The sequence below is a fragment of the Chiloscyllium plagiosum genome, unplaced genomic scaffold (assembly GCF_037043375.1).
Source record: "Chiloscyllium plagiosum isolate Xiang-an unplaced genomic scaffold, Cpla_swu_hap1 HiC_scaffold_6, whole genome shotgun sequence".
In the NCBI taxonomy this organism is placed as follows: Eukaryota; Metazoa; Chordata; class Chondrichthyes; order Orectolobiformes; family Hemiscylliidae; genus Chiloscyllium; species Chiloscyllium plagiosum.
This window is the reverse complement of record NW_028270144.1, coordinates 124477693-124495597: the sequence shown is the minus strand read 5'-3', so window position 1 is coordinate 124495597 and position 17905 is coordinate 124477693. Positions and strand designations below refer to the sequence as shown.

General features: G+C 40.1%; 1 protein-coding gene across 7 annotated transcripts in view; it reads left to right on the top strand.

Moving 5' to 3' along the window:
• emsy (EMSY transcriptional repressor, BRCA2 interacting) overlaps positions 1-17905 on the top strand; it is a 90872-nt gene that overhangs the window by 35426 nt on the left and 37541 nt on the right. For 6 of the 7 annotated variants that reach the window (XM_087988425.1, XM_087988426.1, XM_043692459.2 and 3 more), the window contains 3 exons: positions 8093-8266; positions 9080-9293; positions 11363-11413. In XM_087988425.1, coding sequence (XP_087844551.1) covers positions 8093-8266; positions 9080-9293; positions 11363-11413 — 439 coding nt within the window. The remainder of the gene's footprint in view (positions 1-8092; positions 8267-9079; positions 9294-11362; positions 11414-17905) is intronic. The other variant, XM_087988423.1, reaches the window with a different exon arrangement.

The following is a 17905-nucleotide window of genomic DNA, read 5'->3' as shown; positions in this document are numbered from 1 at the left end:
TGCTTTGAGCATGATCAATAATTGAGCTTCCTCAGACTCTGGGTAAGCATATTCTAAAGATTTGCCACCCTCTGAAGATGTTCCTTCTCTTTTTAGTTTGAAATGGAATAACCCTCGTTCTAAGACCGTCCCTTGATTCTAGACTCACCAACCATTTGCTTAGAAACTGAACTTCATGGACTAACCATATCTCATTTCTAGAGAAGTGATACAGTTAACAACAGCAAATTGTATTTTACAAAACACAGAGATTGCTGGAAAAACTCAACAGGTCTGGCAACATCTGTGGAGAGAACGCAGAGTTAACTTTTCAGGCCCACTGACCCTTTTTCAGACCTCCTGAGTTTCTTCAACAATTTCTCTGCCAGGTTTTTGCTGTTTTTGTTCTGGATTTCCAGCATCTATAGTTCTTCATTTTAACTTCGATTTATATACTGTCTTTAATATAACAAAACTTACCAATGACCTTCTCAGAGACATTAGAAAATCCTGAGATGCTACCAAACCACATAAGATGCTATTGGGTTGATAACCAAAAGCTTTGTCAAAGAGGGAGGTTTTAAGGAGCTTCCAAAAGGAACAAAGTGAGATAGAGAAACATAGAGAATAAAAGAGAATTCTAGTGCATATGGCTGAGAAAATTGAAAGCACGTGTTATGATCCCGTTTGATAGTAATGCTGAAGAAATCACATCTGAGAATGAAATCTGGGCTTGATGGATTATATTTATTTTTGCAATTGGATACCAGTTGCTAAACATTCACATGAGAATACTGAGATTTCTTAACATAAAAATTGTTTACAAAAGAATCAAGCTGCTAAGTATTAATATGTAATCCAATTTGAATAAAGCATTACATAAACACATAAAGATTCAACTGTTTTTGCAGCAATATCCCTTTCAGATATTCAAACCTAGAGAAAATCACTCCTTTCTTACTTAACTGATGCTTTCCAGCTTTTCTCCTTGGACTGCTTAAGCAGTTTTAAGAGTCCTTCCTAGATTACCTAAATGTCCATTGAGTTCAGACAGCTTTGCAAGCTCCTATTGCTTTGAGACTTCACAAACTACCCTTCTATGAGAGTGAAATTGATCTCCTGAGCTGAAAGTTTTATTCTTCAGTGTCGATGAAACTGAAACCTGATTCTTCCAAACTGAACTCAAACCGAACTACCAGTGAACCTGATTATTTGGTTTTCTGTATGTCATAACCTCAGCAGTGTAAATATTTAATCAGCTAATGCCGCAGATATCTAGTTAGACAGTTACTAAGCAATGAAATTGTATATTTAGGTCACTTTTCCAAATGATTTTCTGACTTTTTGAAAAAATAGTTACCATCACAGAACTGAAACCAATTCATCAGCCTCTCTTTTGACCGTTCAAATTCCAAAATAATGAAAGCACATTATTCAACTTTATCACAACAGCAACCAGAATTGGAGAAGTCTTAAGATCTCTAATGGTTGCAGGGCTGGAAAATGTTACAGAAGTAGAGAAGCAGGAAGCTATTAAGAAATTTGAAAGCATAATATTACTTAAACAGCAGCAGGTCAGCAAACATTAATGATGGATGAATTGACACATTGTGCAGAAGGGCATGTGGAGTAGAGGTTTGGGTGATATCCAAGATCATAGGAGCCATTGAAGAGTGTTTTAGATTCGCCAAGCCTTTGGGTGGCAAACAGAGATGAAATCTTCAGCAGAAAATGGGCTGAAGCAGAATTGGAGTCTGGAAATGTTCTGAATTCTTGGTGATGTTAAGAATGTGGCCAGGAAATCATCTCAGGACAAAAGTGCTACCAAGTTGTAGAGTCATGGAGCACAGAAGAAGCCCTTTGGTTCATCAAGTTGCACTGATCTAGCTACACAAATCCCACTTTCCAGCATTTGGCTCATAGCCTTGAATGTTATGACGTTTCAAGTGTTCATCCATGTACTTATTAACAGTTGAGGTTTCCTGTGTCTACTCCTATGCCAGGCAGTGCATTCCAGAATCTCACCATCTTCTGGATGAAAAGACTTTTGTCAGATACCCTCGAAAGCTCCAGTCCTTCATCTTAAAATGTTGTCTTCTTGTTATTGATGTTTCAACTAAGGGAACGGTTGCTTCCTATTCACCATGTCCATGCCCTCACAATCTTATACGCCTCAATCTGTTTCCCTTCTCGAGAGAAAATTAGAGTTTTGAGTGTGGTGCTGGAAAAACGCAGCAGGTCAGGCAGCATCCAGGGAGCAGGAGAGTCAACATTTCAGGCATAAGCCCCGAAACATCGATTCTCCTGCTCCACAATGCTGCCTGATCTGCTGTGCTTTTCCAGCACCACACTCTCGACTCTGATCTCCAGCATCTGCGGTCCTCACTTTCCTCTAGAGAAAACTACTCCAGCATTTCCAGCATCTTTTTACAGCTAAAATATTCCAACCAGGCAACATCCTAGTGAATCTCTTCTGCATTCCCTCCAGGGTAATCACATCCTTGTAGTGTGGCAACCAGAACTGCACAAGCACTGCAGCTATCGTTTAAGCAAAATTTGTGTGCAGCTGCAATATAACCTCGCTGCTCTTGTAATAAAAGAAAGTGTCCTATGTGCCTTCTTAACCCCCTTCTCCATTAACCTCTCCTACCAGCTTCAGGGATTTAGAGTCATAGAGTCGTAGCAATGTACAATGTGGAAATAGGCTCTTCGGTCCACCTTGTCCATTCCGACCAGATATCCCAACCCAATCTAGTCCCATCTGCCAGCACCCAGCCCATATCCCTCTAAACCCCCCTCATTCATATACCCATCCAGATGCCTTTTAAATATTGCAATTGTATTAACCTCCACCACTTCCTCTAGCAGCTCATTCCACACACGCACCACCCTCTGCGATAGAACGTTGCCCCTTAGGTCTCTTTTAAGTCCTTCCCATCTCACCCAAAACCTCTGCTCTCTAGTTCTGGACTCCCCACCCAGGTTCAAATTTACTGTATTCATGCCCCTCATGATTTTATAAACCTGTATAAGGTCACCCCTCAGCCTCTGACACTCCACGGAAAATAGCCCTAGCCTATTCTACCTCTCCCTATAGTTCAATCCTCCAACCCTGGCAACATCCTTGTAAATCTTTTCTGAACCCTTTCAAATTTCACAACATCCTTCTGATAGGAAGGAGACCAGAATTGCATGCAATATTCCAACAGTGGCCTAACCAATGTCTTGTACAGCTGCAGCATGACCTCCCAACTCCTGTACTCTATTCTCTGGCCAATAAAGGAAAGCATACCAAATGCCTCCTTCACTATCCTATCTACCTGCGACTCCACTTTCAAGGAGCGATGAACCTGTATTCCAAGATCTCTTTGTTCAGCAACACTCCCTAGGACCTTACCATTAAGTGTATAAGTCCTGCTAAGATTTGCTTTCCCAAAATGCAGCACCTCGCATTTATCTAAATTAAACTCCATCAGCCTCTTCTCAGCCAATTGACTCATCTGATCAATATCCCATTGTAATCTGTCCACTACACCTCCAATTTTGTTGTCATCTGCAAACTTACTAACTATACGTCTTATGCTAACATCCAGATAATTTATGTTTGTGGATAAGCACCCCACAATCCCCCCCTTTCTCTGAGCTTCCTAGTATCCTGCCATTCATAGAGTACTTCCTTGTCCTGTTAGTTCTTCCAAGTGCATCAGCTAACCTTTTACAGGGTTAATTTCTGTCTGTCACAGATTTGCCCATCTGACCAACCTGTCTATATTGCCCTGCAAACTGAGACCTTCTTCCTCACTATTAACCACCTGGCCAATCTTTGTGTCATCTACAAACCTACTTATTATCACCCCCACTTTCTCATCTGTATATTTTACAGGTATAAGTAGAATAAAGGACCCAGAACTGATCCCTGTGTTATGCCACTTGACACCATCCTCCAGACACACACAGCCTTCTCCATTGCCCTATGTCTTTTATTTGTGAGACATGGGTGTCGCTGGCTGAGCCAGTATTTATTGCTCTTAAGGAGGTGGTGGTGAACTGCGTTCTTGACCAACTGCAGTCTATGTGCTACACATTGACCTATATTGCCATTAAGCACAGAATTCCAAGATTTTGACCGAGTGACAGTGAAGGAATGGTGATATATTTCCATTTCTGAATGGTGAGTGGCTTGGAGGGGAACTTGCAGATGGTGGTGTTCCCGTGTATCTGCTGTCCTTCTCTTTCTAGATGGAAGTGATTATGGGTTTGTGAGGTGTTGTTTAAGGATCTTTGGTGAATTTCTGCACTGCATCTTGTTATAGCACAAACTGCTGCTCCTGCGTATTGGTGGTGGAGACGTTTGTGGATGTGGTGTCAATCAAGTGGGCTGTTTTGTCCTGGAAGGTGTCGGGTTTCTTGAATATTGTTGAAGCTGCACCCATTCAGGCAAGTGGGGAGTATTCTATCACATTCCTGACTTGTGCCTTGATGATGATGGAAAGACTTTGGGCAGTCAGGTGGTGAGTTACTCCCTGCAGTATTCTAGCCTCTGTTACAGCTGCTGTGCTTATGTGGCAAATCCAGTTGAGTTTCTTGTCAATGGTAACCCCTGGGATGTTGATAGTGAGGGATTTAGTGATTGTAACATTATTGAACATAGAGGGCCAACGGATAGATCGTCTGTTATGGGAGATGGTCACTGCCTGGCATTTTTGTGGCATGAATGTTAGTTGTCGCATTGTAAGGCCAAGCTCAGAAATTTCCAGATCTTGTTGTATTTGAACATGGACTGCTTCAGTATCTGAGGAGTCATGAATGGTGCTGAGCATTGGCGAACATTCCCACTTCTGACCTTTATGATGGAGTGAAGGTCATTGATGAAGCAGTGGAAGATGGTTTGGCCTAGAAGGCTGTCCAGAGGAACTCATGCGAGATGACCTGAAGCTCAACAATAACAGCTATCTTCTCTGTCAGATATGACTCCAACCAGCAGAGAGCTTGCTGCATTGATTCCAGATTTGATAGGACTCATTGATGCCATGCCTGGTTGAATATCTTCTTGATGTCAAGGGCTGCCACTCTTATCTCACCTCTGGAATTCAGCTCTTTTATCCATGTTTGAACCAAGGTTGCAATGAGGACAGGAGCAGAGTGGCCCAGGCGAACTCAAACTGGGTATTGCTGAGCAGGTGCTGTTGGATAGCACTTGATGACACCGTCCAACATTTGACTGATGCATTTTACTGATGCTCAAGAGTAGCCTATCGGGGAGTTCATTGGTTGGGTTGGATTGGATTTGTCCTGCTTTTTGTGAACATGCCTGGGCAATTTTCCACGTTGTCGGGTAGATATCAGTGTTGTAGCTATACTAGAGCAGCTTGGTAAGTTCTGGAGCTCAAGCCTTTGGTACTGTTGCCGGAATGTTATCAGGGCCCATAGTCATGCAGTATCCAGTGCCTCCAACAATTGCTTGAAATCAAGTGGAGTAAATTGAATTGATTGAAGATTGGTTTGTGTGATGCTGGGAAGCCCAGGAGGAGGCTGAGATCCACTCAGAAATTCTGGTTGAAGATCGCTGCAAATGCTTCAACACTGATATGTTGGGCTCTTCCACCGTTTGAAGATGGGAATATTTGTAGAGCCACCACCTCCAGTGAATTGTTTAATTGCCTACTGCCAATCATGACTGGATGTGGCAGAATTGCAGAGTGTAGATCTGATCCATTGGTTGTGGGATCACTTAGCTCTGTCTTGTTACTTGCTGCTTAGGTTGTTTGGCATGCAAATAGTCCTGTTTGGCAGCTTCACCAGGATGACACCTCATTTTTAGATTTCCTGGTGCTGCTCCTGGCATGCCCTAATGCACTGTCCATTGAACCAGGGTTGATGGTATTGATTGAGTGGTGGATATGAGGCTGCAAGTTGTGCTAGAGTACAATTCTGCTGCTTTTTTTTTGGTTAGAGTGGTGCTGGAAAAGGAATCCTGATGAAGGGCTTTTGCCCAAAACGTCGATTTTCCTGCTCCTCGGATGCTGCCTGACCTGCTGTGCTTTTCCAGCACCATTCTAATCTAAACTCTGGTTTCCAGCATCTGCAGTCCTCACTTTTGCCTACAATTCTGCTGCTATTGATGGCCCACAGCACCTTGTGCATGCCCAGTGTTGAGATGCTAGATCTATTCGAAGTGCCATTCAACACATTGGAGGGTATTCTCAATGTGGGAATCGGTTTAGTCAATGTTGAGACTCCCAGAGCAACACCTTCCTGTCTGTGTACCACTGTGCCATCACCTCTGCCACGTTTGTCCTGCCAATGGGACAAGACATATCCAGGAATGGTGGTGATGGTGCCTGGGACATTTTCTATAATGTGTAATTCTGTGAATATGACTATTTCAGGCTGTTGCTTAACAGCTGTGAGACAGCTCTCCCAGTTTTGGCACTAGCTCCATATGCAAATCAGGAGAACGTTGCAGGGTTGACAGGGCTGTTTCTGCCATTGTCTTTTCCGATGGTTAGGTTGATGCCAGTTTAATTTCTTTGTTGAGATATGTAGTGACTGATACAACTGAGTGGCTTACTAGATCATTTCAGAGGGCAGTTGAGAGTCAGTCACATTGCTTTGGATCTGGAATCACATGTAGGCCAGACCAGAAGAGGGTGGCAGTTTTCTTCCCAAAAGAGCAATAGTGAACCAGATGAGTTTTTCCGATAATGAACAAGTTTTCATGGTCAACAGTAGATTCTTAATTCCAGATTTTTATTTATTGCCTTGCCCTGGCAGGATTTGAACTAGGTCCCCAGAACATTAGCTGGGTGTCTGGATTAATAGCCTAGCAAAAATACCACTCGGCCATCGCCTCCCTTTCGTAGTCTCCTGCGCCCCCAAGCTAATTTTGGGTGCATCTTACCAAGTTGCACTGGATCCAATGTGCTTTTACCTTTTTTTATCAGTTTCCCATATGGGACCTCGTCAAAGATTTTACTAAAATCCATATAAACTACTTTAATTGCACGGCCCTCATCAACACAGCTGATTTACCTCAAAAACCTTAAAGGTATGACCACTTTTTGATGAAGCCATTGCTTGACTATCCCATGCTTCTCCAAGCAGAAATTATTAGTTTTCTCCTTTAGAATTTTTTCCAACAGTTTCCATATATCTGTTGTGAGACCTACTGGCCCGTATTCCCTGATTTATCCCACCACCATTCTTGGAAGGTGGTACCACATTAGTTCTCCTTCATTCTTCTGGCACCTCCCCTGTGGCCAGAGATGAATCACAAATTTGGGTTAGAGGACCTGAAATCCTTCCTTCACCTCCAACATAGCCTGGGATGTAACTCATTGGACCTGGGGATTTGTCGACCTTTAAGCCTACAAAACTGCCAATATCTCCTCACTCCCTATGTCAATCTGCTCAAGAACATCTCAGTCCCTCCCAAAAATTCTGTACTGAAATATTCTTCTCCTGAGTAAACACAGATGTGACACCCTGCCAAAGTCTACTGGCTCCACATGTAGTTTGCCCTTAGGTCATTAATAGGCCCACTTCTTTCCTTGGTTATCTGCTTCCCCTTAATATATTTCTTGCCTATCTTCTGATTCTCCCTAATCTTACACACCTGTGTTTCTTCATGCCCCCTCTTCGCTTTCCTAATTGTTTTTAAGTTTCTCTCCACCCCTTCTATCGTCGACAAGGGCCCCTGCCTCCTTATTGCTCCTTATCAAGTCCTGCATGTTCCTACGAATGCAAGATGCTCTGTGCATATTGCTGCTACATGTCTCAAGGCAACTTGTTGAACCCGCACTCTCCCCATTTCTATTTTGAACTCCCACCCCCACAGTTCTACTGTAGCAGAAGTTGTAAAATTGTTTTGTTACATTTGACTAAGACTGGGTTGAATGTGCGTTAAGCAAGTAATTTAAGTGCCAAGATAATTTTGCAAGCTTTAAATGTATAGCTGAGTCTGTTCTATATTAATTATCAAGTTAATTTTTTAAGGGCAAAGAATTTTTGTGCCTGTTTGTGTACTGAATTTGACTTGAAAAATTGTGCTTTAGCTCTCAGAGCATTTACTTGTATATTTTTCCCCACTTCTCTCTTTAAATCTGTCTGCTAGGGTGAAAAGACCATTCAGGCAGTACCTGCAGGGACAAAACCAGCAATTATCACTGCAACAAGACCCATTACTAAAATGATTGTGGCTCAACCAAAAGGGGTGGGTTCGTCAGTACAACCCACCACAAAAATCATCCCCACCAAAATTCTCTACGGACAGCAAGGGAAAACGCAGGTGAGTGAGTTCTAAAGCTGAAGAAATAAAAACCAGAAAATGCTGGTGGTTGAAGGGTGATGCCTTCTGAAGTCTTTAATTTGCTCTCTTAGTCTGGTCTTTCTTAGGTTCTATTTGATTTATCTGATTTGAACACTACCACTATTTCTGTCTCTCTCATTTTCACAGATTTACTTTTTACTCCTCGGGGTATTAATATGTGTATGTATAAGCATTTTATTTTGTTTAACTGTGGCATTTTTGCTATGTTTGTCACACCCAGATTGTCATTTACTATTGTTCATCACTGAAGAAACACAACTTGACTTTTTACTTAGTCATAAAACAGATCCTTCAGTCCAACTTATCCATGCCAACGAGTTGGGTTAAATAAACACAACCTTAGTGTCGGGATCATATTAGCAAGGAGAAAGCTACTATCTTGGTCAAATATATCTGAGCCTGGTATTGAGATTGGAGGAGGGTTGTTTACCCCATTTTGGAACTGTCCCATATATGGAAAAGCAAATCATTGGAGACATGGTGCTTTTTCATCTTGAATCAAATGTGGGAAACTATTTGGAATGTTGAGTGGACATGTAAAAGTTTGTTTGCTTTGTGTTTCAATGTATAAAATTATACACAATGTATTCTGATGTAAACCAACTATTGAAACCCTGTTTGAAGATTAAATTCGAGTATCTGAAGACAGGTGATCAGCCAGGACTTGAGTTTAAAATCCTCCTTCACCTTCCATATCTTCCTGTTAATTGCTAAGTTTTAATGGTCTGTGACAACTGTAATAACAAAGAATACTTTTCACTCGCAATACAGGTTCTGATTAAACCAAAGCCTGTGGCTTTCCAGGCCACAATGGTGAGTGAACAGACTCGACAGCTGGTGAGTGAAACTCTGCAGCAGGTCTCAAGGGTCACGGAGGGAAGCAGCTTATCTGGACAAGAAGGCAGTCTGAAGGACGATGCACAATCCTTTGCTGAGGGCAGCAGTGGGAGTGGTTCCTCGAGTGACTCCGTACAAATCTCTCATGGTACAAACTCTCAAAATGCTTGCATCTTTTATGTTTTTTCAAATTTGCAGGGTGAGGGATTGAATATAGTTTCAAATGCTTGAGTATGCATCTAATAAGTTATGCAAGGAAGGAACATTAAACTTCAGAAGAATTGGAGCTGAAATATGAACAACAGACTTAATATCTTTTGTCATTTTCAAAAAAAATACAGTGGTAGTACTTAAATGTGTGTCTTCCCATTCTAGTACTCTTCTCTCTCAAATGAAGCTGGGTACAAAATCCCAAGGCAGGAACATAGGGTGTGCATGAACCTTGAGTTATTGAAAGGGAAAGCAAAGGACAATATGTTTATTCCAGTTGGCATCAGTTGTATTTTTATAACTTAAAATGCAGTCTTGTTAGTGTCTGTTTGAATTAAATCATGCATAAGGAAATGGCTGCTATGCTACTCAACTCTTTCTCATTGGATAAGTTGTGGTTGGTGATGGCTGCATGCAGGGAATCATCAAAATGCCAACAGAAATCAGGGATACATCACTAAGATAATTTGATTATTCAACTTCTGTAACTCTCAGCCAATTCTTCTTATTCAGTGAATCTTTTATTCAGTCAGTTCAACCCTTTTTCTGACTGGGAATAGGTGATTTCATTTTCTCTCAGTTCACAGACCACACATTCACTATTTCTTGAAAATAGAATAATGTGTAGCATTTTCCTACAAATTTCTTGTGTTCCTTGTTTCTGCCCTGCCTCAGATTAGGTATTTGTCTGTGTTTTAATTAACACTTAGCCTAACAATAAAACTGCGTGTAGTCACTTTTTCTAATCAAAGACACAAGTAACTGGAATTTCTGTTGTCGGATATAAAAGCAAATATTTTGGAAATCTGAAATAGGTATTCAGGCTATTCAGTACCTGTGGTGAAGAATAGAGTTTATCTTTCTGTTCGACCTTTTATCAGAACACATGCATGAAGTGTTCTGTCTCCACTGACGCTGCCTAACCTGATGAGTATTTCGAGCCTTTTCTGTCCATTTTGTTATCAGGCCATGATTGTTTAGTCTTTTTTACCCTATTTATCTAGATGGAAAATGTCCACGTCTTGTTTTGAATGTGCCAGTGTGTGCGTGTGAGCAACAAGCTGAACTCCATAATGTGTTAAATTTACAGATTGCGAAAAAAGTCTCAACCAATAGATAAATCAACATGCTTAAACTAAATGCAGATGATAAAAAGTCCAAACTTGATTTTGTGATCTAGCTGGATGTTGATTTGGAGATTTGGTCATCAAGTTCCTGCTTTTATTATAGTGTCTTTCATTTTAGAAATTGTTATCCACTTTTCTCCTGATAATTTTTTGTGTACGTTTTCTAGGAGAGAAAGGCTGATTTCTTTTTGCACATAGTCAAGAGTATTTCTCACATTGTATCTTGTACGAACTTGTTTCACCCAATATTTATCATTATTGTTTGGTGCATTAGTATATCAACAAGTCGTGTTGCAGAGTGGTTGTCAATGGCATACCTGAGTATTTCTCCGTCCCTACCTTGCCATTGTGAAAGATGCTGAATGGAGCCATGACATTTTGTTTGCTCTGTGTGACCACCTCTCTCCTGGATTATTAGCACTAGGTGAAGGCTTCTAGGATGCAAAATTAGTGCAAGTAATACTGTGTATATCCCTATACACCTCCCAGTGGTAGGTGACAACAGAATTGGCAAAGGTTGTCTCCTCTCTCATCTCAGAATTCCTCAAGTTTACAAGGTCATGTGAAAGGCAGGCATTGTTTTAAGAAGTTAACGGGGTGTTTTTGTAGCTAAATGAAGGATTGTGCAAGGCTAGACTCAACATATGATCCAGTGGAACAGAGTGCACTGTTGTTTGATGTGTGACAAGCTGTCTTTGTTCATGTTGCAGAACCGTTTTCAGTATTGATCAGGATATTTAGCTTTATAATCATTGAATAAAGTAAAGGTTGAGTGCATTATAGATTTGAAATATACTTTGTTGAGGTGCCATTTTTAAATGCAAAGCTTTGTGGTCTTCCTTAACCCCTGCTTGTTGTTTTGTCTTAATTGTCACACTAGGCAAAAGCAGATCGTACATCGAGATACAGAAAACCCGAAATAATTATTTGAGTAAGTCCAGATATTGTGCCGTCCCTGTTGCATTTTTAAAACTGACCACTTGTAAGTCTACATGGGATGTCATTCACAACATTTTGTATTTTGTATCTGCTCCCTCCTTTTAGTTTTATCTTTTGAGTATAAGGTATCATCCATTTCACTTCATCCTATGGAATTATTTTTAATTGAAAGGACTATTGCAGTATTCCTATACCATTTCCTTGTTTTCCATGTTTTCATACCTTACTCCCCTTCCAATGAAATTGTTTTGATTAAATTGATGCAGTTCAATGTTCTCGCAATGCTGAAAACAGTAACTCTATGTGCACATACATGTGTATTAAACTTTTCTGACAGGATGAGTTCATATAAATGAGAACAGCTTTTAAAGAGCAAAGTTTTTTGATTAATTTAGAATGATACAGTGAAGCTTTATTCTGAATATTAATCACTGGAGTGAGTAAAGCATTTCAATCCGATCAGTCATACATGATATCTGTGAGTTGTTAGTGACTTGTTGAAATTTAGTTTACATTATTTTTGTGCCAGATAGTCTGTATTATTCTTAAATGGAGTGCTGGCTTTCAAGAGGACAGGCATGTTCTGTCCCTGCACTTAACCTTCTCTGCAGTGCCTCGGGTCCCTTTTAGTTATTGTTAAGTTTTAAGAATTTTTTGCTAATGTGAGGCAATAGATTAGTGGTATTATTAAAAGTCTATTCATGCAGAGACCCTGTTAATATTCTGTGGGCCCAACTTCAAATATGGTGGAAGTTGGAATTTGAATTCAGTAAAAATTTGGAATTAAGACTCTAATGATAGTCATGAAATTGTTGTCAGGAAAAACTCATTTGGTTCACTGATGTCTATTAGGGAAGGAAATCTGTTTTCTGTAACTAGTCAAACCAACGTGAGACTCCAGGCCTACAGCAAAGTGGTCGACTGTTAACTGCCTTATGGACAATAAATGTTGTGATGCCTACCACATCCTGTGAATGAATAGATAAACCTTTAATATGGAATTTGCAGATATAGTAGGCCAATATAATCCACTATAAGCTCATTTATTATTGCAGGGTAGACTCATTATTATAAGGTATCAGAAATGTAGTAGGTGTGCCTCCAGAGCCAGGTCTTGATCTTCATCCAAGAGGCAGGTTGACTAATTACATCTGTGGAGTAGAATCCCTTTGTGATTGCTGAGCTGAAACTTATCAATGTCTCAGAGAGGATTGGTTTTAATACTTAAATTAGAATCCTAAAGGATCAAACTTTCTTTGTCACTTTAATTTAGGTGGCAGCAATTCCAGTAATTGGAAGAGATGAGCTGAGAGTGCTAAGTAACTTGTTCCTTTATCTTAGAAAGGGGCATCAAAGGATTTTGATGGAGAAAACAATTTTTTAATCTGCTGATGCGTGAAGAAAAATATTTAAACGTTTTCAAAAGGGTTGTTCTTCTCCATACATCTATCCTTCCATCACTAGAGGGGTTTCTTCCCAGTTATCTTCACTCATCCTCAGAAGACATTGACGCATGATTAAATTGTTGCCCTGCAGCAGAAGTTTCCTATGTGCTGGACCCATACCACAAGTCTTCACATCTGACTGAGGGGAAAAATCATAGTCAACCTGGATTTAGCAGAAAGGCACTACTGCCATGCAGTCTTGAACATGGTAGTTGTTCTCAGTTATGTTATTAATCACAGATTGGATTGAGGAGTTGACTTTTTGGGGGGACATAGATAGGCAGGTTTTGTACGCAATAAAGGAAAGCAATTTAACTATTTTGTAATAACTTCTTGGAATTCATTTTGGATGTCTCTGTCTGGGTCAACATTTATTACCTATCTCTAGTTGGCCCTTGAGAAGGTTGTGAGCTGCCACATTGAACTGCTGCAGCCCATTTGGACTAAGCAGTCTGACAATGCCATTATCGAGGGAGTTCTAGGATTCTGAAATAGTGACACTGAAAGGATGGTAATAAATTTCCAAGTCAGGGTGATGAGTGGCTTGGCTGTCATGGCACAGATCTCCGAAGTTTCATAGTTATGACACAGAGTTTGAGAGTTCAGTCTCTATTCATGAGACCTCTAGCCTATTTTGATGTTTTAGTGTGGTACTGGAGGTGTCATTCTTAACATTAAACCAGGCTTCTGACTCCCTCTCAAATGAATGAAAAAACAGCAATGTTCTCTCTTCAATGCAGATGAATATTTATCCCTCAGTCGACATCACTGAAATAAATTGTCTTATTGCTGTTTGCTAGCTTTGCCGTGTGCATATTTGCTTTGCTTCCCTACGTTATGACAATGAATGACTCATTGTGGATAGTGCAGAGGGTTGTCAAAGGATACAGCAGGATAAAGAGTAGTTGCAGATATAGGTGTAGAAATGGCAAATGGAGTTTTATCCAGGTAAGTGTGAGGTGTTGTACTTTGGGAGGTCAAATGTAAAGGAAAAGTATGTAGTTAATGGCAGAACCCTGAATGGCATTGATGTACAGAGAGATCTTGGGGTTCATGTCGATAGCTCCTTGAAAGTGGCCATGCAAGTAGATAGGGTGGTAAGGAAGGCGTATGGCATGTCTGCCTTTTATTGGTCAGAGAATTGAGTACAAGAGTCAGGATGTCCTGTCGCAGCTTAATAAGACTTTGGTTAGGCCACACTTAAGAGTATTGCGTTCAATTCTGGTTGCCACATTATAGGAAGGATGTGGTGCTTTGGACAGGGTGCAGGAGAGGTTTACCAGGATGCTGCCTGGATAGAAGGGTACGAGCTGTGTAAGGAGAGGCTGGAAAAAGTCGGTGTTTTCACTGGAGGGGAGACTTGATAGAAGTCTATAAAATTATGAGATGCATAGATAGGGTTGATGATCAGAATCTTTTTCCCAGTGTTGAAATGTCTGAAACCAGGGTGCATGCATTTAAGGTGAGAGGGGGAAAGTTCAAAGGAGATCTGAGGGGAAAATCTTTTAGAGTGATAGGAGTTTGGAATACGTTACCAGGGTTGGAGACAGATACGATAGGGGCATTTAAGAGACTTTAGATAAGCACGGAATGGAGGGTTATGGACCAAGGGCAGGCAGAAGGGATTAGTGTTTAATTTTGAAATCATGTTTGGCACAACTTCATGGGCAAAGGGCTCATTCCTGTGCTCTATTGTTCTATGTTCTTAATTGTTAAGAGTCTAGGGTATTTTGAAGAGTGCAAGGTATAATATTCATGTTTTGTGTGGTGAGGTCAGAGTACCTAGTTGAACTATTGTATTGAAAGATGTTAGAAATTTCATCAGGAAATGAAACTAGGATGATTTTAATAATAGTTATTAAAATTAGGATTTGGGGATTCACTTTAGTTAGAACTAAAATAATTATAGGTATTCTTAATCAATCTGCAGATATGTGGTGAGATTCAAACTTGTGGGGTGGCATGGTGGCTCAGTGGTTAGCATTTGCCACACAGCACGAGGGACCAGGGTTCGAGTCAATTCTCTGATGACTGTCCGGTTGGTGTTTGCACATTCTCCATGTGTCTGTGTGGGATTCCTCCAGGTGCTCCGACTGTCTCTCACTGTCTAAAGATGTGCAGGTTAGCTGAATTGGTCATGCTAAATTGTCCATAGTGCCCACGTGTGTGCAGGCTAGGTCAATCTGCCTTCGGAAATGCAAAGTTACAAGGATGGGGTGGGTCTGGCTGGGATGCTCTTCGGAGAGTTGGTGTGACTCAATGAGCCAAATGAGATTGTATGATCAGGCATGCTGGCTCAGAGGCAGGGACATTCCACTACAAGAGTCCCTCTGTTATAGTTATAGACTGAGTTTGAGCGAGTCAATCTAAAAGTTTGAGTCCTAATTCATTACAAGACACATTCCAGGTACTTGTTTTCATAGGTTTTGCAGGACTTATTAATTGTATCAAAACAAGTATCAAAGCTTTGGTACTTAATTAAAACGTGTTTTTCAGTCAACCCATTTCAAGATGCTGTTTGCAACACAGATTGATTGTGCACATGTCTTGTTTGATTTATTTATTTTGTTCTGTCGACTGAAGTTTTCCTTCAGTCTTCCTTCCTTGTGCAGCCAACCATGAAGAATCACTGCAGATTAACCCTTGCTAGTCACTACCCTTGAGCAGAGACATTCTGAACTCATTGGCTTACGAATGCATGGTCAGCACAAGATTAATCTGAGTTGGCTACGTAATGTGTGCCTAATGCTTATTTGGTTTCTTTAAAAGTAACAACCATTTTAGTGACATCTCTTCCTACTGTCTTCTGATTTACTCTTTCACATGCTAATCATTTTGTAAGATCAACCATTTTATAGCATCTTAACGTAATGATTTTATAGATCTTTACCAAGGTCAGGTGGCACCGATCAATAATTTGTATATCTGCTTGGAGAATGTAGTATCACCCCCAGTAATTAATGTCATCCCAAATGTTCCTACTGGTACATCTCAGTATTCTCCAAAACCTATCAATATCTTTTAGATCAAAAAGACATGCGTAACGCCATTGTAGTTGTTGATGTCTAAAACAGATTTAAAGCTCAAAGTAACGATAAAAACTAATATGCATAGATGTTAGCTGAAGTTTACATTAACTTGAGCCTTAAAAGCAGCCATAAATCTATGTCGTTGCTTTTGTCTTGGTTTATATGACTTCCTCCTTTTATAAAAAGTGTTTAACAAAAAAAAAACTCAAGCAGAATATTATTTGATTCCTCATTTCCTTAATCAAATCATAAGTTGGTGAAAAATAATTCAGCCCTATAGTTGTATTGTGCCAAAATTTTTTATGGCCTTACAAAGTACTTGTATGTCTCTCAGAATCCGTGCTTTTTTTAGTGGGCCATTGAACATTGTGATCACTTGTTATTGCAGACTACTTCTGTTTAGTGAACATAAAGGAATCAAAAAGATGAATCGAATATTAGATTTCGATGATACTGAATGCAAAGGATCGGAAGTAGTTATATAGAGCTGTGTTTAGACCCAGTCTCGTCTGCTGCATTCAGTTTTGGTCATGCAATTCTCGAAGGATGTATTGACCTTGGAACAGATGCAGCATAAACTACCATGATTATGTCATGGCTTAAATGGCTTATTACATAAGAAATGCAATGCATGCATTGCGTAGCTGAATTTGACAACAAGAAAGGGGGCCTAAACACGATTAACAAAATAATTTAAGGATGGTATTAGATCCAAAGACGAATACAGCGAAGTTACACAAAACAGTAGCAAATCTGAGGACCTGGAACAGTTTAGAATTCAGCAAAGGACAACCAAGGGAAAATTATGTATTCCAACAAACTTGCAAGGAATGTTAAAAGTGGACGTTAAGAGCTTCATAATTATATAAAAAGAGAGAGATTAGTGATTCATCCTAGAGCCTGAAATTGGATAAATGATAATGGGGAACAAGGAAATGGCATAACAATTAATTGATTACTTTTGTTCTGTGCTCACAGATGAAGACACGCAAAACTTTCCAGAAATGCTAGGGAAGTAAGGAGCTGATAGGAAAGAAGAATTGAAGGATTTTAGTGAATAAAAGTAGTGCTGGAGAAATTATTGGGACAGGGCTTGATAATCTACATCCCAGGATGTTAAAGGAGGTAGCCATGGAAATAGTTCTATAGATTCTGGAATTGTCCTGGCAGATTGGAGAGGGACCAGTGTAAGCTCACTGTTTAAAAAAGGAGGTAGGGAGAAAACCTGGAATTATAGACCAGTTTTCCTACTGTTAGTACTAGAGAAAATCTGGAGTCTGTTATGGAGATGTGATAACAAGAGACTTAAAGTATCAGCTATATTACTTAAAGTCACTATGGATTTATGAGAGGCGAAATCTGGTATTTTGTGGTTCTAACTAGAGGAATACATGATGGAGAATAAGACATGTGATTTGTTTAGATTTTCGGACCTTTTTGATAAGATCTCACATCAGAGTTTAATGTATAAAATCGAAGCAAATGGGATTTATGATAATATACTAGCGTAGATTGAGAATTGGTTAGCACACAGAAAATAGAGTCTGAATAAGTGGGCCATCTTCAGTTGAAAGTAGTGACAAATACAGTACCTCAGGGATCAGTGCTTGCATCCTAGCTATTCACTACATATAAATGATTGGATGAGGGTATAGTGTAACATTTAAAGTTTGGGAGCAAAAAACAAGGTTTGAGTGAGAGTCATGAATAGGATGTAAAGTGGCTTCAGGATTGTTCAGATGAACAGATAAATATGTGATGGATACAACGTAACGTGGATAAGTAAAGGTTTTGCTTCAGTAGGTTAAAAAAATCTACTCCATTTAAATGGAGTAGATTTATGAACAGAAGGACCTGGGTATTCTTGTATGCTTAAAAATGTGTTGCTGGAAAAGCGCAGCAGGTCAGGCAGCATCCAAGGAGAAGGAGAATCAATGTTTCGGGCATAAGCCCTTCTTCAGGAATGAGGAGGGTGTGCCAAGCAGGCTAAGATAAAAGGTAGGGAGGAGG